General features: G+C 36.8%; 2 protein-coding genes across 2 annotated transcripts in view; one reads left to right on the top strand and one right to left on the bottom strand.

Annotated features, from left to right (window-relative positions):
- The first annotated feature begins 989 nt into the window (after nt 1–989).
- The window catches only part of LOC123536251 (ribosome-releasing factor 2, mitochondrial-like), a 291,825-nt gene continuing 274,446 nt past the window's right edge, over nt 990–18,368 (top strand). Inside the window, exon 1 of the mRNA XM_053549061.1 lies at nt 990–1,209. The gene's annotated coding sequence lies outside the window, so the exon portion shown is untranslated. The remainder of the gene's footprint in view (nt 1,210–18,368) is intronic.
- On the bottom strand, nt 5,515–7,964 carry LOC128559049 (uncharacterized protein K02A2.6-like). Its single transcript, XM_053550063.1, has 3 exons — nt 7,589–7,964; nt 6,822–6,985; nt 5,515–5,646 (listed from the first exon to the last, which is right to left on the bottom strand). Exons 1-3 carry the CDS (start codon nt 7,962–7,964, stop codon nt 5,515–5,517), a joined length of 672 nt encoding a protein of 223 aa, XP_053406038.1.

Below are 18,368 nucleotides of genomic sequence, written 5' to 3'. Positions count from 1 at the left end.
ACGAGTACACGTGGTCACACTGACAACACGAAGAAAACCGGTTCTGCGTCGAGCCCAGCTGATTGTACACAATTGAGTAACGCAAACAAAAGATTTAAGGATAATTCGTCTTCGCCTCAATACTTTACATTTGACACTTTTGACAATTGGCAAACAGTTTACTGTCATTCAAACATGAATTATGGACAACAGCCGTTTGGGTCATATATTCAGGCAATGCAGCCGTGGGCTACTGCTATAATGGAGGATATTAAAAGCATAAAAATTCCAGTAGCGAAAATCGAAAGTGTTGAAAAAACTGTGAATTCGATTAGCGTAAAATTGAATGATTTGGAATTAAAAGTACATTCTATTGATGAGCGAGTTTCCGACGTTGAAAAATCAAATACTTTCGTGAGCCAAAAATATGATGATCAAAGTGAGGATCTAAAACATACTAAAAGTCAAATTAACAGGTTGAAAAAAAATCGTGTGAGGCCCTGGAGGATAACATTAAAACTTTTGAAGATAAACAGAAAATTATAAATTCCAAAATTCTGGATGGAGAAAATAGGAGTATGCGTGAAAACCTCATATTCTATGGCATACCGGAAGCGACTGAAGTGGAGAACTGTGAAATTGAGGTAAAAAAAATCATAAAGAACAATTTGATGATTGATGCAGACGATTTCCAATTCAATCGCGCCCATAGACTGGGTAACCCATTTAAGGCAAAGAAACCTCGCCCGATTGTGGTGAAATTTCACAATTATCAGTCGCGAGAAAAGATAAGAGCTGCTGCGTTACTCTGTAAAGAAGAGCTAAAAGCTATGAACTGTGGGATGGGAGCTCAAACGCCCAAAGAATGGCGTGATGCGCGCAAACCTCTATACTCAGTTATGGAAGCCGAACGGAAGAAAGGTAAAAAAGTATATTTCGTGGGTGATAAATTATTCATCAATGGGAAACCGTACAATTCCCATCAACCATCTAGTGCTTAGGGGAGTCACAAGGAGTATTAAGACATTGTTTCGTGGAATATAAATGGACTTATTAGGAAGATATTGGATGTTGACTTTTTAGAATTAATTAAACCACATGACGTAATTGTTCTCACTGAAACTTGGATATTTAAAAACTCTCATTATAATTTAGATATTGAAGGTCACTGTGCATATCATTTATATGGAAACAAGTCTCCTAACACCAAAAAGGGACGCTATAGTGGAGGTATTTCAGTTTATTTTAAGATATATTTGCGTGATAAAATACAAGTTGTTGATAAACATCAATGTGGTATTATTTGGTTAAGGATATGTAAAAGTTTGTTTCATTTCAACTCTGACGTTTATCTATGTTGTGTATATGTTCCACCTCATGATTCAACAGTAATACATCGTGATGAAATTGACATATTTGAACAGATAGAATTAGGAATTGAAAAGTTTAAGTCACAGGGAAATTTTTTTCTGAATGGCGACTTTAACAGTCGCACAGCAAATGTGTCTAATTTTATGCATTTTGATAGATTTTTGGATACAAATAATGAATTAGAAGTAAAGTTATTTACTCTTCCTGGAAGTAATGTAGATAGAATCTTAGATGTACAAGGAAAACGTTTAATTGAACTTTGTAAAACGACCAGTCTTTTGATAGGTAATGAGCGCTTAAATGATAGTGATTTCACATTTTTTAATGCAAATGGTCAAAGTGTTGTAAATGATCTTTTATTGAATCAAACAGACTTTGCACTCGTAAAGCAATTTGAAATTGCCAATTAACGAATTTTCAGATCATTGCGCACTTCATTTTTGCATAGAACGCAGAAGCACACCGAATGTATCACGTGACGAGAGTACCGCCCAGGAACTATTTATCGCGTGGGATGATACGAGCATGCGCTCGCTACAGTTTTTCCGGACGGGTCGATATTTACCCCAACACCGTGTCAATTTGGTTGTGTTACTAATCTATGTAGTTCACTGTATAGTTGGAGCGGTCTTCTGCGCATGCCCGGAAGTGATTATCTAATGTCGCGTACGGCAAAAATTCGCAAATTATTGTATGTTCGCATGCATTTAATGTATAATATGTATAATATACTGACTAAAGGTTAGGGTAAGTATCACCATGGTTACAAAATATATATTTTTAAAGTACTTTTAGTTCAAATTGCTTCAATCCGACATTATACTGGAGTCTGTAATTTATACCGGCGCTCCAACTCTGCATTGAGTCACAGCTGTTTCTAATCCCGTACCGTACCCATACCGTACATCCGTATTCGTAAACTATAGGTTTTGTTCGGAGAAAGGCGGAAACTTTCATCGTTCTATGCAATCAAAATGCTTCAGAAACACCTTAAAATCCGTTATTAAGAAATCTGCCGTTTGATAATTTGATATATCTCTAAGTCATTTGCTTAAACACTGAAAAAGTATTTTGTACCAACCTGCGTTGTATAAATGCCCGCCTCCCCATCTCGTTGTAATTTGATTTAAGCGAAATCTAATATGGTGACCTATCAATTTTCTTTTTGTTTTAGATTAGGTAGAAATAAACAAAGGTATGTGCAGAGTTTGATTAAATTCTTTTATGTGAAACTCAATAAAATAGCAGAAATACCAACTTAAAATTGACAAAAATATGCAAAAATAACCCTTGGGTCTGCTGAACAAGTATTCCTTTCTTTACAAAATCCTTCAGGAGAAATCTAATCGGATGTTTGCCGATTTTAAATAATGCTGTTAATAAATGTAATAGAACTAGTGAACTAAATTATAAACTGCAGTATTGAACGATTTACAGCGGTGACAAATGATGCTGCAAAACCACTATTCTATAAAGTAACTAATGTCGATCCGGACAAGTCACGGGTTGATAACAAAATATGCAAAAAGGCGGAATGGTTTGATAACGACTGTCGTCAAGCTGAATGTGCATATTATGATACTCTTATATTATTTAATACAATCAATACAGAAGAAAATAGGTTAAATATGCTTAGACTGAAATCGGTTTAAAACGTTTATTCAAAACGAAGAGAAAAAGTTTGAATATGGAAAAGTAAAAGAATTAGAAAAATTACGCCGTTCAGAACCAAAGATTTTTGGAGACTGTTTCGCAAAAAATAACAAGAAATCAGATAGTATCATCTCTGTAGATGATTTTTATAAATATTTTTCAGGTTTACAAAATGATATATACAACATATTGATAATAATTTAGCTGAGCACTTTTGTTCGAAAAATAATTTCGAAAATAATGCTTGTAGATTTGAGGAATTAGATAGTCCAGTGACTGTATTAGAAGTTGAATATGTTATTAAAAGGTTGAAGAGAAATAAATCTCATGGTAATGATAATCTGATAAATGAATACTTCGTAGAGTGTTTTGATATACTGTCATCGCATGTAGTTGATATATTTAATGCTGTATTGAATTCTGGACATTTTCCTGTGGAGTGGTCCAGGGGTATAATTGTGCTTGTATTTAAAAATAATGATTCCTGCTATGTTCAGAACTACAGAGGCGTAACGCTTGTAAGTTGTTAATCAAAAATATTCACTGGAATATTAAATAATCGAATTAGCGACTGGTTAGAAAATAATAATATTTTAAGCGATGCGCAGTTCGCATTTCGCAAGGGTCGTTCCAATGTTTATGCTGCGTTTGTGTTAAATGCTATTATGCAGAAGATTTCAAACGAAAAATCGTTTGTATTGTTGTATGGTGGATATTAAAAGGGCATTTGACTCTGTATATTTAAATGGTATTTGGCTAAAGTTGTTTAAATTAGGCATTGATGGAAAATTACTAAGACTTGTTAGAGATATGTATTCCCAAGTAAAGGTTTGTGTTAAAGGTTGTAACTAACGAAAAATGGTATCACAACAATCAGGAACTGGATATTGTTGATAATTTTAATTACTTTGGGATAGTTTTTAATCACACAGGTACTTTTGTGTTAAACCAAGAAATATTGGCCTGTAAAGGGCTTTAAGCTTTAAATGTTTTAACGAATAATGTTAAAGGTTTAAGTTTAAAACCCAGTGTTATATGTCAGTTATTTGATGCTTTTGTTGGTTCTGTTGTGAAATCTGGAGGTTTGGAAAATCGAAAGAATTCACCTTAAGTTCTGGAAATATTTACTGAATGTTAAAACATCGACTAAGTCTGCTTTGTCTTTGTCTTCTTGATAGCTTTTATTTTGCTTTTTAAGTGTATCTATACCCGAAGGATCTTCTTTTGAGTGTTTAATTAGTGAGAATAACTTCTTGCTGTTTGGTTTTTGTTTATTTTGTTCTGTGTTGGCGTCTGTGCAGATGCTGAGAATGTCTTCCAGAGGTATTGATTTTTGGCGATGTTTGATTGTCCGGATGCTATGTATTTTCTGTAAAGTTTGTCTCGTTTCCTGTATAAGCGTTTTATTTCTAACTTGATCCATGGCAATTTATTTTTAAAAGATGCAGTTTTGGTTGGAATGCATTTGTGTGTGGCTGTACCGATGGAATCTGAAAATAAAGTCCACAACTGGTCAACAGAGCAACAATCATACTTACCAGATTTATACGTGTCCCTGTGGAAGTCGGTCATGCGTGATCTAAAACTATCCCAGTCAGCATTTTTGTAAAGGGGTATTTGTCTTGGTTTCTGTGGTCTCATGCTAGCCGTGATATTTGTGTTCATGAGGACTCCGTCATGGTCACTGATACCAGGGATATCACTGGCTCTATTTATAAGAGTAGGGTTACTTGTTAAGAAAAGGTCAAGAATGTTATCGTCACGTGTTGGTTCCTGGACAACCTGGGTAACATTGTTGTAATGTAACATATCTATAAATTCCCTGTAAAATGAGGATGATTTGCAGTCTGCAGTTGGGGTCATACTGTTCCAGTCCATTTTTGGCATATTGAAGTCCCCGCATATCCACAGAACTGCATTGGTTTTGGAAGCTTGCTCACAAGAGCGTTTAAATTCAGACATACTGTCTTGATCAATCTCTCTCTGTTTATAGTAGCTGCAGATCAGGGCAGACTTACCTGTTGTCATCGGGATTTTAACCCAGATATCTTCGCAATCTGTGCAGAGTTCAGTAGCTTCTTGGGCTATTATAGTATTTTTGACTGCTATAAATACACCTCCCCCTGCTTGCTTCTGGCGATCACGTCTAAATGGTACATTGTCCAAGTTTGGGTCAAGAATCTCATTGTCAGAATGTTTTGGCTTGTGCGATGACTCAGTACCAATAACAGTGTAACATTTTGTTGACAAAACCATGTTTTCGTATTCCAATTTCTTATCTACAATGGACCTACAATTTATGAAAAGGAGCTTGAGTGATCTTTTAATTTTATTTTTGTAGGTTGTTTTGTGTGTTTATTTTGATTATATTTGTGTTTAGGGGTGGACGTGACAGGATGTGTATTTACTGAGTGATTGTTTGAAATTGGTATATTCTGCAAGTTACTGAAAGAGTTTGAAATGTGTCGAGAATAGCTAGTGATGATGTTGTGATGTTAATGTTGTCCCATGTTAGGCATTTCTAAACCCCCATGCTCGAGTCATTTCCCAGTCAGTCATACATGCTATCAGTGATATTTTGGCAAACGGCATGGTACCATGTAAAACAAGACTCGCACTCTTCACTCTTACAGGTCCAAGTAACTGTCATATGGAAAAACAGTGGAGGTGTTTCCTGCCACTTCTTGAATAAGAGTCGGCCCTGGATTTGTTTCTATATCTACGGACAGAATAAGAAGATGGTACTAAGAAATACGACAGTCTTATAGGTGCATTTGTGAATAAACTTGTTTCTGAATTGACTTCTTAGTCTGCTTGTGCAGCATGTCATCAATATGTTATTTTCTTCACAGGCAGCAAAGTCACTTATGTGGTTTAGGCTAGTACTTGCGTGGCGTATTTCATACTTGTAGACCATCAGAAGCCCATGTACTGTTGTGACAATATGTAACACGGCTCGAAGCCTATAAACAGGATTTAACCTTCATAAAGTCAATCAAAAAATACAACATGTCATGCTGTCCACATTTACTGACCGTTAATATCTCATAATACAGACGAGTACGCAATAACGATAACTCATTTAATACAATGTCTAATCAAGATAAGACCGGAGTAGTTGTCTCCCTTTATATGTTGTATGCACAATACTACATTTCTTCCCCTAATTAGATATTAAAGTATTATTTAACATAAGCTTTCAATAAAACATTATGTTAGCAAATCTGATACAATACAATATTACAATACCAGTAGTGAAAGTTGTAACCTATAAAATGTGAAGCATTTTTTTATACTAAACAGATTAGAAAACCCTCTAAGTTGTGAAACCTTACATTTTGAAAAAATCTTAAATTTAGATACTTATCTAAGTTAAACCTTTTAAATCAAAATTTGATGAATATCTTTTACCCGCTATAAATTTACACATGTACAGTTTACCATGTATGAACATAACAAAGTTCCTGAAAACATTATACCCTCAATATACATGTATATACAGAAACATAATATGACTTAGTAACTACCTGTCAACAGTCATAATCAAAATTCAATAAACTGGTTTCATATGTTTGACAACAGCCTTCACATAACTCAATACATGTCATGTATATATATATATCAATCACTTGATAAACCAAATTTATCTGTTTATATTATACATGTATATATTTCTATACAAAACAGTTTACTTTAAACCCATAACGAAATCTGAATATCTTGGTGGCACTCTGCGCGAACGTATAGGTCTTGCATTAGCCCTCACTGGAGTTGTTTCCCTTCGAACAGTTTCAACTGGGTTTTTTTACCGGTGTTACCTCCCTTTCTCCAGAAATTACTGAATCTGAGTTTTCTCCATTTTCATGTGAATTTTCAACATTTTCAAATGAACTTTCAATATTTTCTTCACTGAAACTTGTTTCTAACTGAGAACTAGACTTAACAGACTTATTTTGATCATGAGCGTCGCTTGAATCTAATTCTTAAATAACTGGAATATTCTGATATGATTCATACTTCTCTTCATTTGACACTTTCTCGACATTTTTACTACTGACATTGAATTTTTTCACATGAGACACATTTTGCGAATAACAGGCCCCATCTTCTGCCTGCACAATGACACTATTTCCGCGCCTTTTAACCACTGACACTGGATTCGGATTAAACACGGTTGATAATTTATTCTGCTTTTTTTTGCTTTACCAACACTAAATCACCTTCATGAATATCACAATCGCGAGCATTTCTTCTTTCGTCGGCATTTATTTTTCTTTTTCCTTTTTTCTCGCTGTCTCTGTCCCTTACTTCCTGATCTTGCTGATCATAATCGGAGATTTCCGGAATTTTTGTACAAATTTTACGTCGAAACAACATTTCTGTTGGAGAAACCCCTGTAGTTGTATGTGGGGTCGACCTATACATCATGAGGTAAGTTTGTAATTCCTCCTCCCAATTTTTCTTTTCCGCATGAGCGATTCATATTGTTTTTATGATGGCCTTATTTTGGATTTCAATTTCCCCATTGGCCTGTGGCCATAACGGTGTTGTGTTTCTAATTTCAATGTTCATAGTATCAAGATACTGTTCAGCTCCCTGCTGTTGAAATTTTGTGCGTTGTCAGTCTGAATCGCAATAGGCAGACCATGTACTGCAAACAATCGCTTGAAACACTGGATTATCTTATACGATGTAATAGTTTTCAGTACAAATATTTCAACCCATCTCGAGTAGTAGTCCACAATGACCAGAAGATTATGTCCCGATGGCAATGGACCTAGGAAATCTGCACTCAAATGTTCCCAAGGTTGTGATGGTAATTCACGCCTTTTCATTGGTTCAGACTTCTGACTCTGACCAACAAGCTGACAACTGTAACACTCCTTACAGAACTTTTCAATATCTTTGTCCATTCCTGGCCTCCATAGTTTTGATCTGAGTCTCTGTTTCATAAGAACCATTCCTGGATGTCCCTCATGACCTAAAGCAAGAATTTCATGTCTCAGTGTTTTGGTACGCCAATACGTGTCCCTCGTAGTACTAAATTCCCAAGAGATGATAGTTCATGCTTGATTGGCAAATACTGTTTATTTGTCACTCCGTACCATCTGCGAGTTTTCAGTAACTGCTGAATTTCTGTCAATTCAGAATCTTTCTGAGATTCCTGCTCAGTTCTACTTGTCGTCATGACAACCGGTGTACTTTCATCCACAACAAATCATATGTACTCTTCTGTACTATTCTGTACACATAACCGCCTCGGTAGCCTAGTGGTAGAGCTTCCGCTTCGAGTGCGGGAGGTCGTGGGTTCGATCCCCGGCCGCGTCATACCAAAGACGTAAAAAAATGGTACTAGCAGCTTCCTCGCTTGGCGCTCAGCATTAAGGGGATAGTGCTAGGACAGGTCATCCCGGTGTCAGTATAATGTGACTGGGTGTGGTATCATGCCATGTGTCTACGGCATGATATTCCAGTGAGGCAGCACTATAAAGCTGGGCATTGTGCTCACTGCTACAAGTAGACACCGTCGTTTATATGACTGAAAAATTGTTGAGAAAGACGTTAAACCCGAACACACACACACACACACACACACACACACACACTTCTGTACAAATGGAATTTTCATTTTCTTCCTGCACTTCCTGTTCTGGTGGTAATAATCGAGACAAACAGTCAGCTATGTTCATATTTCCTGGAATGTATATTACTGTATATGTGTACGGTTGTAGCCTCAAAACTCACCTTTCGATTCTAGCACACGGTTTCGATTTTGCAGAAAATAAAAAATGAAGAGCTCGGTGATCAGTCAACAGTTCAAAGTTTGTACCGATCAAATACATATGCAGCCTTTCACATGCCCATACAGTAGCGAGAGCTTCTTTTTCCGTCTGCGAGTATTTCCTTTCAAGTCTAGACAATGACCTACTTGCATACATGATCACTCTAGACACCCCTTTACTATCTTCCTGTATTAGCACACAGCCAAGTCCTACAGGTCCTGCATCACAAATAACTTTCGTTTTGTCGTTTCGATCGAAATAACCCAAATTCTGTGCTTGCGATAATAAACTTTTCAATTTGTCGAAACTCTTCTGTTGTTCAACATCCCATATAAAAGGTTCATTTTTTTCTGGTCAATTTTCTCAAAGGTTCTGAAACCATAGCCAAATTTGGTATAAAGCGCGAACTGAAATTAACAAGTCCCAGAAAACTTTTTACTTCAGATACATTCCGCGGTTCCCTGGCTTCCAAAACTGCTTCCACTTTGTCGTCTACTAGTCCTACACCATGTTGCGACAAAACTACAGCCATGAAGTCAATGTGTGACATATTGAACTGACACTTTTGTAAATTCAAGGTCAAACCCTTTTCCTGTAGTCCTCAATAAAAGTTCTAACTGGACGTTGTGTTCAGCTGTATCTTTCCCATGGACTATGATATGATCAAAGATACTGTTTACACCTTGAAGACCACTTAACACCTGCAATGTAACCTTATTGTAAATCTCTTTTGCACAGCTGATTCCAAACATAAGTCGTTTGTAACGATATATGCCTTTGTGAGTCATAAATGTGGTAATCTCCCTTGATTGCTCATCCAGTTCTAGTTGATGGTACGCTATTTTGATGTCAAGCTTGTAGAATACGGCTGAATTGTTCAAATCCTGTAAAACCTCCTCTGTTGTCGGGATCGGATATAACCACGAATTTCTGCTTCATTTGCACGTCTCATATCAACACACAGTCTAACACTTTCCTTCTTTGGAACTACAACGACTGGACTGACCCATTTACTTGGAGAATCAACTTTTTCAATTATGTCCAATTTTTCCAGATTATCTAACTCTTTTCCTAATTTCTCCCTAAGACCATACGGAACCCGACGTAACGGTTGTATAACAGGATCAACGTCGTCTCTCAGTGCAACGTGTAACTGGAAATCTTTCAGCTTCCCGACACCCTCAAAACACTTTGGAAACTTATTTTTCAGTCTATTTTTTGTTTCATCTTCAAGATCCACACTATTGATGTTATTGTCTGTTGAAATGCGCAAAATCCCCAATTCAACTGAAGTGTTTTTGCTCAACAAGGCTTTGCCTTTTTCTTCAATGACGAAAAATTCAGTTTCAATGTTTCTATGATTCACAGATACATTCGCGGTAAAACATCCTGCTACAGTTAATGGTTTCGTATGTCCATATGCAAACACTTTCTTGTTTGTCAATTTGGATTTACATTTCACCTTGTTGGCTTTCAACTTTTCCCATACTTCACGGTCTACTACGTTTACAGATGCTCCAGAATCTATAATAACAGGTACCGTAACTCCTCCAATATTTCCAAAAATATCTTCATTATTGGATGTTGGACTCGCATCTTCACTAACAGCAAACAAATAGTCAGAATCTGAATCAGCTGGAACAGCGTTTAAGTTCACCGTTCTGATATCTCTTCGTTTCGCCAACTTCTGTTTCACAGACACTTTTCAAAATGACCATCGTGTTTACATTTCCTACATTTTTTCCCGCGAGCCGGACATTTTGGATAGGTTTTAATATGTCCATCATACCCACAAGCGAAACACCGTTTTTTCTCATATTTCTGTGTAGGTCGTTTTTTGAATTTTGCACTTGCAGACACCTTGTTAACCTGCTCATTGTTGTTTACCGTAGGATGTTTCAAAGCACTAGCCTGTGATTCCGATGCTTCCATCGCAAGAGCAGTCTGTTTACATTGATCAAGAGTTGGATCGTCTTTTTTCCAAAAGTGTTCTCCTTAATCTGTGCGGAAAACATTTTTCAATCTGCCAATATTTTCATTGACATTATCAAAATTACAATATACGGCCTTCTGACATAGTCTTGTAATATACTGGTCAACAGATTCACCTGGTAATTGAGCTATTGCTCGAAATTTCGACCTTTTATAAGCTGAATTCACTTTTGGCTCAAAATATCTGTCCAACACATTCTTTGTTACAGAATAAACTGTCTGTCCTTCTCCAGGTTCTGGACATTCCAATGTAAACAAATATCTTGCACCGCCATTCCAGCTGAATGTAATAACACCGCCTTCTTTTGCTCTGCCTTTGTTACCCCTTTTCCTTCAGCATAAAGTTCAAAAGCTCGTATCCAACGTTTCCAGCGAAATCCCAAGGTCGAACGTTCCCCAATTTCAAACGTGGATATCCCTCCAATATCGTGTAAACTAACAGCAGCCATCCTCGTCGCCAAAATATGTACTGTTGTGACAATATGTAACACGGCTCGGAGCCTATAAACAGGATTTAACCTTCATAAAGTCAATAAAAAAATACAACATGTCATGCTGACCGTTAATATCTCATAATACAGAAGAGTACGCAATAACGATAACTCATGTAATACAATGTCTAATCAAGATAAGACCGGAGTAGTTGTATCCCTTTATATGTTGTATGTACAATACTACAGCCCACATAATATAAGGGCCAATAACATGAATACGTTAAACCCGAACACACACACACACACAATAACATGAATGGGACAAACATGGTAAAATATCAGCCAGTTCCACTCATACAAACGAGTAAAATAGTTACAGTATGTTGCCACTTTTAACCGGAAGTGTAGTGATTATTGTCACTACATAGGAGCCGAATAACAAGGTTACAATTCTGCCTAGCTGTACAGCTTAACAGACAACAAGGATAGACAGTACATACATAAATCAAAGCGCTCAAAGCGCTGATGGTGAATGCTAATCAATGTTTAAAATATTACAAAGAAAGCGACAACTGAGGAATTGTTAATATAAGCCATAAGAACTTTTTTTTTTGCATTTTTTAGCTCGACTATTCATAGAATAGTAGAGCTATTGGACTCGCCCATGCGTCGGCGTCCGCGTCGGCGTCCGCGGCCCGATTTGGTTAAGTTTTTGTATGTAAGCTGGTATCTCAGCAACCACTTGTGGGAATGGATTGAAACTTCACACACTTATTCACTGTGATAAACTGACTTATATTGCACAGGTTCCATAACTCTGTTTTGCTTTTTTACAAAATTATGCCCCTTTTTTGACTTAGAATTTTTTGGTTAAGGTTTTGTATGTAAGCTGGTATCTCAGTAACCACTTGTGGGAATGCATTGAAACTTCACACACTTATTTACTGTGATAAACTGACTTACATTGCACTGGTTCCATAACTCTGTTTTGCTTTTTTACAAAATTATGCCCTTTTTCGAATTTTTTGATTAAGGTTTTGTATGTAAGGTGGTATCTCAGTACTCACTAATGGGAATGGATTGAAACTTCACACACTTGTTCACTGTCATGATCTGACATACACAAAGCAGGTCCCATAACTTTATTTTGCTTATTTACAAAATTATGCCCCTTTTTCAACATAGAAATTTTTGGTTTAAGTTTTTCTATGTAAGCTGGTATCTCAGTATCCACTAATGGGAAAGGATTGAAACTTCACACACTAGTTCACTGTCATGATATGACATGCAGTGCAAAGGGTCAATAACTCAACTTCGCATTTTACAAAATTATGCCCCTTTTTCAACTTAGGAGTTTTGGGTTAAATTCTTATATGTAAGCTGGTATCTCAGTACCCACTAATGGGAATGGATTGAAACTTCATACACTTGTCCACTGTCATGAGCTGATAAGCACTATGCAGGTTCTATAACCCTATTTTACTTTTTTACTAAATTATGCCCCGTTTTCGACTTTCGTATTCATTCAAGCGACAAGGCTGTTGAATAGTCGAGCGTTGCTGTCCTCCGACAGCTCTTGTTTAATATTCGGCTTTGGTTTCAAAATTAATCCTTTTTCACTGCCAGTCATTTTTTACATACACACTGATTCAGTCTTTAACGAATAGTTTTGATCCTTTTTGATTATTTGTGACGAAAACTACAACATAAATTACATCGAAGATGCTTTACTATGAATAAATAATATAAGCTTTTTCTCCAAATCATTCAGCTTTTAAGATTTCTTTTTAAAGCTTTTGGGCAGTGTCTGTCATGAATTATTATACACACTGATTTAGTCCGTATCAGATAGCTGTGGTTTTCATGAGACTTTTGTGAAAGAAAACAACAAAAACATGCACCACAAATGCATCTCAGAATGTCAGTTCTGCAGCCAGTGTATTTTAGAGGTGCATTAATTATCACTTTATCTGTTATACTCAAAAGTTCGCTAGACATAACAGCAGGGTTCGCAAAAATGCTGGACATTAAGTCAGACAAACTTACAACTTTAGCCAGACCGAGAAAAAAGTCGAAAATATGTAACTGGCGAAACGAAACCGTTTTAATTTTTATACATATATTTGTATCCAGATATATTGAGACGCACCATAAGAAAACCAGCGTAGTGCGTTTGCGACCAGCATGGATCCAGACAAGCCTTGCATCCGCGCAGTCTGGTCAGAATCCATGCTATTAGCTTTCGAAGCCTATTGCAACTAGAGAAACCGTTAGCGAACAGCAAGGATCCTGACCAGAGTGGTGTGCGGATCCGCAGTTTGATCTGGGTCCATGCTGGTCAGAAATGCACTATGTTGTTTTTCTCATGGTGCGACTTGAATGAATTTAGCTGAAGTGAGCAGAATCTGTCTTGAAACAATTCAATCTTTAAGTTGGTCAAATCTGTTATCCGACGACTTGCTACATTTGCTACAGTCTGACAGATTGCCATTTCAAAAAGGCGAGTATTAGTATCATCGCTGCGCCCACTTTCACGGGCTTACAAGTTGATGAAATCGTGATACAGTAGCACCACTTAGTCAAAGCGAGCTTGCAACACTTCCCAGCTTGGGCGACCTGTGGGTTTCCACGTTGTTAATTCGTGTTTTGTCAGACGAAATTATACCGAATACATGTGTATCTATGCATACATATAGTATCTTATATTGTACATTTGCTGAAGGAAGATTATCCGTGAGGGAATATTATTTAGAAAACATACATGTCTTTGATTCTCACGGCAGGTCAAATTGCAAACAATATCGAATGAATTTTAACTGAATGTTCTTTAATTTTTGTTCACTCTAGTATTGCTAAGCATGTTTTATTGGTATATTTTGTTCTTGATATAACGATGAACTGTACATGTTCAAGTAATATCAATAAAGTATTGTCCTGTTCATAAATCATCTCACTAAATTTGCGCTAATTAGTGTTAATTGGCAGTATCAACGCCTGAGGAAATCCATATCACTGCTGATTATCGATTTTCTATAAATAGCTTAATTAACATGTGGTCATATTTTTGCGTGCTTGAAACGAAAACGGGACAATGCAGTCGAAAATTCAGTTACATTCTTAGATCACTAGGGTTGCAGTGATATTATATCTTACAATTTGATAGCTATAACGAACATTTAAGTTTGTTCTGATATATTTGAAAAGTGTTACAACTTGCTGGAAAAGCTATCAGAGGTACAAACTGGTATTGTCTATGGACCGGAAATGTTTGGAAACGTTTCCGTTGAAATTCCGTTTCTATTTTTAGCCGCTAGCAGAAGTCATTGTTCTTTATCAAATAAAGCCTTAAATTTCATAAGTTATACATTTGAAACTGCGGTTAGGAAACATTTTTGAATTGTCAGTCTGGATTCCCAGCCTAGGTTTCTATATATATAAGCTACATTTTCTATGTCATAAGCTACGTGACCTCTGGGGCAGTACAATGCAATAGCTAATCAATATCATCGCTCCAGTTCAGGTGACATGAGGTCATCGTTTATTCACGTGACCATAAATTTGCATATTTGTATTCATATACGTAGTTGTTTTAATTAAAACTTTGACTTCAGTTTGTACTGATTTTAGTCGCCGAATTTACATTAAAAATGGTATTAAGGCATATATTGTAGCTTTGCATATTCTGCACGTTGTGTAGATAATTGTTTACCTGGAAAGCTTGGAACTATTTTTGGTTGTGTTGTTAGGATGGTCTTAAGAACTGACAAGATTTCTCAAACGGAGTATTCTTTTTGGCACTGGTGGCAGCAGCCACCAAAAACCAATACTTACAACCGGTATTCTCGAGGCTGGAGTAGATCGATGGTGAAAAAACAACAATATACAACTTGACAATATGGATGCTGGAACTAGACTGCCTCTGGTTGGCTGGAATTGTCGCGTACCCCTTCAGTGACGTCACATCTGCAGGTCCGCGACCCCTACGAGCGCTGATCATAGGCCACTATTCACTACAGAAATAACGGGAGACAAATCCGTAAGGAAAATGATGGAGGTGAACTTTGACCTTTTCACAGCTGATGTGAATTTATGTTGAAACTATTTCATCAACCAATTAAGGACTTTCAAAATTTTACACTAGAGTCTACTGGCGTTCATGAACAACCTTGGCTGGGTCTCACCGAAATACCTTCGGAATATCAGTAGAAAATAAAGACATTTTCGGAGAAGATATCCAGCGATCTGTCAGTGACACATGCGCGCGCATGTTTTCTTATGGTATACTTTTAGCTCTATGTATCTTAATGATACTTCCATGTATGGACGCATTGGTCAAGAGGGCTAAGACGCTTTCCTACGGAGGTGAAGGCCCCTGGTTCGAATCCTGGCTACTCCCATTGCGGCGTGTCCTTGGGCAAGGCACTTTATCTTTGCTTTGTACTGGTAACTTCCGCAACTTGTATTTTGCGCACCTCCTATTGGAGTAGTAAATATATTGTCCTTAGGAACACTTTAAATCCAATATCCAAAAAGAATAACACTTGTCATGCCTATTTACACAGTCATTTCAAATCATTTACAACCCGATAAACTTGTGGTATATACAACACGCTAGATAAAATCAATGCTTCACTTCCGGTACTGTCTATAGTCTGTATCAAAGTTTATAATTATAGTATAATTTATTAATGCCTATGTGTGGTCTGTATTATGGGGTTTAACAAGTGTGGCTGGGTGTAAGTAAATGCACTCTAGCAAGGTGGAGTCTGTAGCACAGTGACTGACTTGCCCTCTCAATATTTATCTTCTCTTTTCTAGTGAGTTTTATAATAAGTGTGATTGATCTATGGGTACAATCAAGAATAATCTGTGGTAGTAGGTTGCTTTTTTTAATATGTGCAAAACTGCCTGGCTGAATTTGATTCATAAGATCTTCCATCATTTTGATACCATTGTTTCGGTTAGTGGTCAAACTTGGACAGCGAGAGAGAAAATGTTCTATTGTCTCTTCTTCTGTATAACAGAGTTGGCAGGTACCATTGACATCAGTTTGGTTGAATCTTGCCAAGTTTGTTTGAAATATGTAAGTTCCTGTGATAAGTCTTGCTTTTATCTCCCCTTGTCTAATTTCATAATCTATGGCTCGTGCTGCCTTCCACACATTGTGAGGTCCCCTAGTAGGCTGATCCTGTATTTGTAAGTACTTTAATGAGGATTTTTCTACCATATTCTTGGACCATTCTGTATGCCAAAATTTATTGACAGCAGCATTTACAGTGGATTTCCATTCTTTTTTTCCAACGGGATTATCAAAGATGGTTCTGGCGTCCGATAATTGATATTTATGTAGAGCTGATTTAGCAGTTGTTGCAAGGGAATACCCTTCATTTGAGTTCATTGTTAATTGTCTGGATAGTATTTTGTGTTAGGAAATGGGATAGTCTCCTTTTGTCAATGACTGATTCTATAGGTTCAACTCCAAGCAGTATGTGTATTCCTGTGTTGGCAGTTCTTTTTGGTAGGCTTTGAAAATGTTTCAACACAGTTCTTTGCTGAATTTCTAATTTTTCTATGTCTGATTTGCAAACACGGAGAACCTCTATGCCATAGAGTGCTCTTGGAAGAGAATAGGTATTCCATAGTTTTTTTTGATACTAGTGGTGAAAGTCCACGACGAGCATGAAGACCTGGTCCGAGCATTGCATATGTAGTCTGCCTGGCAAACTTTACCCGGTCGTCTGTGTTTAGATTATTTTTCCGTGTCCTTTGTATGCCGAGGTGTTTAATTGTGCCTGATTGAGGAATTTCCTTACCATTTAAGGTAACTGGTCCAAATGGCTTACCCTTTATATTCAGTACTTCTGATTTTTGTGGGTTGATAGTGACCCTGTCTTTATTACAGCAGAACCCTACTATGTCGAGCATCGCCTGTAGATTGTATTCAGTGGTAGCAAGGAGTGCAACATCATCAGCACAGGTTGGAGCTGCTACGCTTACTTCCCCAATGCAGGCTCCTAGCCCACTGTTTGTAAGACAGTCCAGGGTACTGTTATTATAGGCCTTGTATAGTGTTGTAGACAATTTGGCGCTTTGCTTCGTACCTTGTTGCAAGATGAATTTTTCTGAGAGGTCGCCATTCCATTTGACTTTTACACTAGCATTTTGGTAAAGATTTTTCAAAAGAACCCAAAGTTTGCCTTGTACTTCCAGATGGTAAAGTTTGTTGAACAGTACGTTGTGATCCACAGTGTCGAAAGCCTTTTAGGCATCCAGACTAGCCATGGCAAGCTGTTCAGGTGTATTTGTATTAAAAATTGTTTCAGAGATAATTAAAGCAGCATTTACTGATGAGCTATGGTTTGTGAAACCTCTTTGCATAGGATTCTGTTGTTTGTCAAAAATACAGTCAATTCTTTCTTTTAGAATGCTTTCGAGTATTCTCATGATGGTGTTTGTGACAACAATTCCTCTGTAATTACCAGATATGAACTTATCTTTACCTTTCTTGTGTACAGGGGTTAGTATTCCTTCTTTGAGCTCATCAGGGACATTCAAGTCAGTACATATGTTGTTCAAGATATCAGTGACTATCGGTGTTAGTTCTTTTGTGGCATATTTGAAGTGTTCAGCGAAGAGTCCATCTTGATCTAAAGCTTTGTCGCTGTTAAGGTTTTTAATTGCCCTTTCAACTTCTTGTTCAGTGATTTTATCAATTGGTGTTCCCCTTATAAATTCTTTTTCATATATGAGCATATTTTGCATTTCAGTCATATTGTTCTCTGCAGAGGAGTCTGGTGGTGTCGCGAGCATTTGAAAATGACTCTTCCATACATTAAGAATTTCACTTGGTTCAGATTTTTTTCTTCTCCGTTTATTATAAGAGTAGTATTACTTTGATCTGCTTCATTTTATCTTTGTTTTTTAATAATATTATAGAACAATTTCTGGTCTTTTTGTGAGGCACTCATAAGTTTATTAATATTTTGTGTTTAGAATCAGCTTGAGCTTGGTTCTGTAATTTTCTCAGTTTTCTTTTTTCATGTGTCATTTCAATTTTAGTTTGTTCACATTTTCTCCCACTTAGTTTCCATTTCTTAAAGAGGCTTTTACACTTCTTGGAAGTTCTATCTATACTTTTATTCCAAATACTTTTTCC

The sequence above is a fragment of the Mercenaria mercenaria genome, chromosome 1 (assembly GCF_021730395.1).
Source record: "Mercenaria mercenaria strain notata chromosome 1, MADL_Memer_1, whole genome shotgun sequence".
In the NCBI taxonomy this organism is placed as follows: domain Eukaryota; kingdom Metazoa; phylum Mollusca; class Bivalvia; order Venerida; family Veneridae; genus Mercenaria; species Mercenaria mercenaria.
This window is presented reverse-complemented; position numbering and strand designations above follow the sequence as displayed.

Excerpts from the sequence above, each read along its gene's own strand:
- LOC128559049 (XM_053550063.1), bottom strand. The coding sequence starts at position 7,964 with ATGGTTCTTATGAAACAGAGACTCAGATCAAAACTATGGAGGCCAGGA. Across the intron at positions 6,986-7,588 it reads CAACAGCAGGGAGCTGAACA|AATTAGATTCAAGCGACGCT; the intron begins GTATCTTGATAC and ends CAGTTATTTAAG. Across the intron at positions 5,647-6,821 it reads TAATTTCTGGAGAAAGGGAG|TTACTTGGACCTGTAAGAGT; the intron begins GTAACACCGGTA and ends TCCATATGACAG.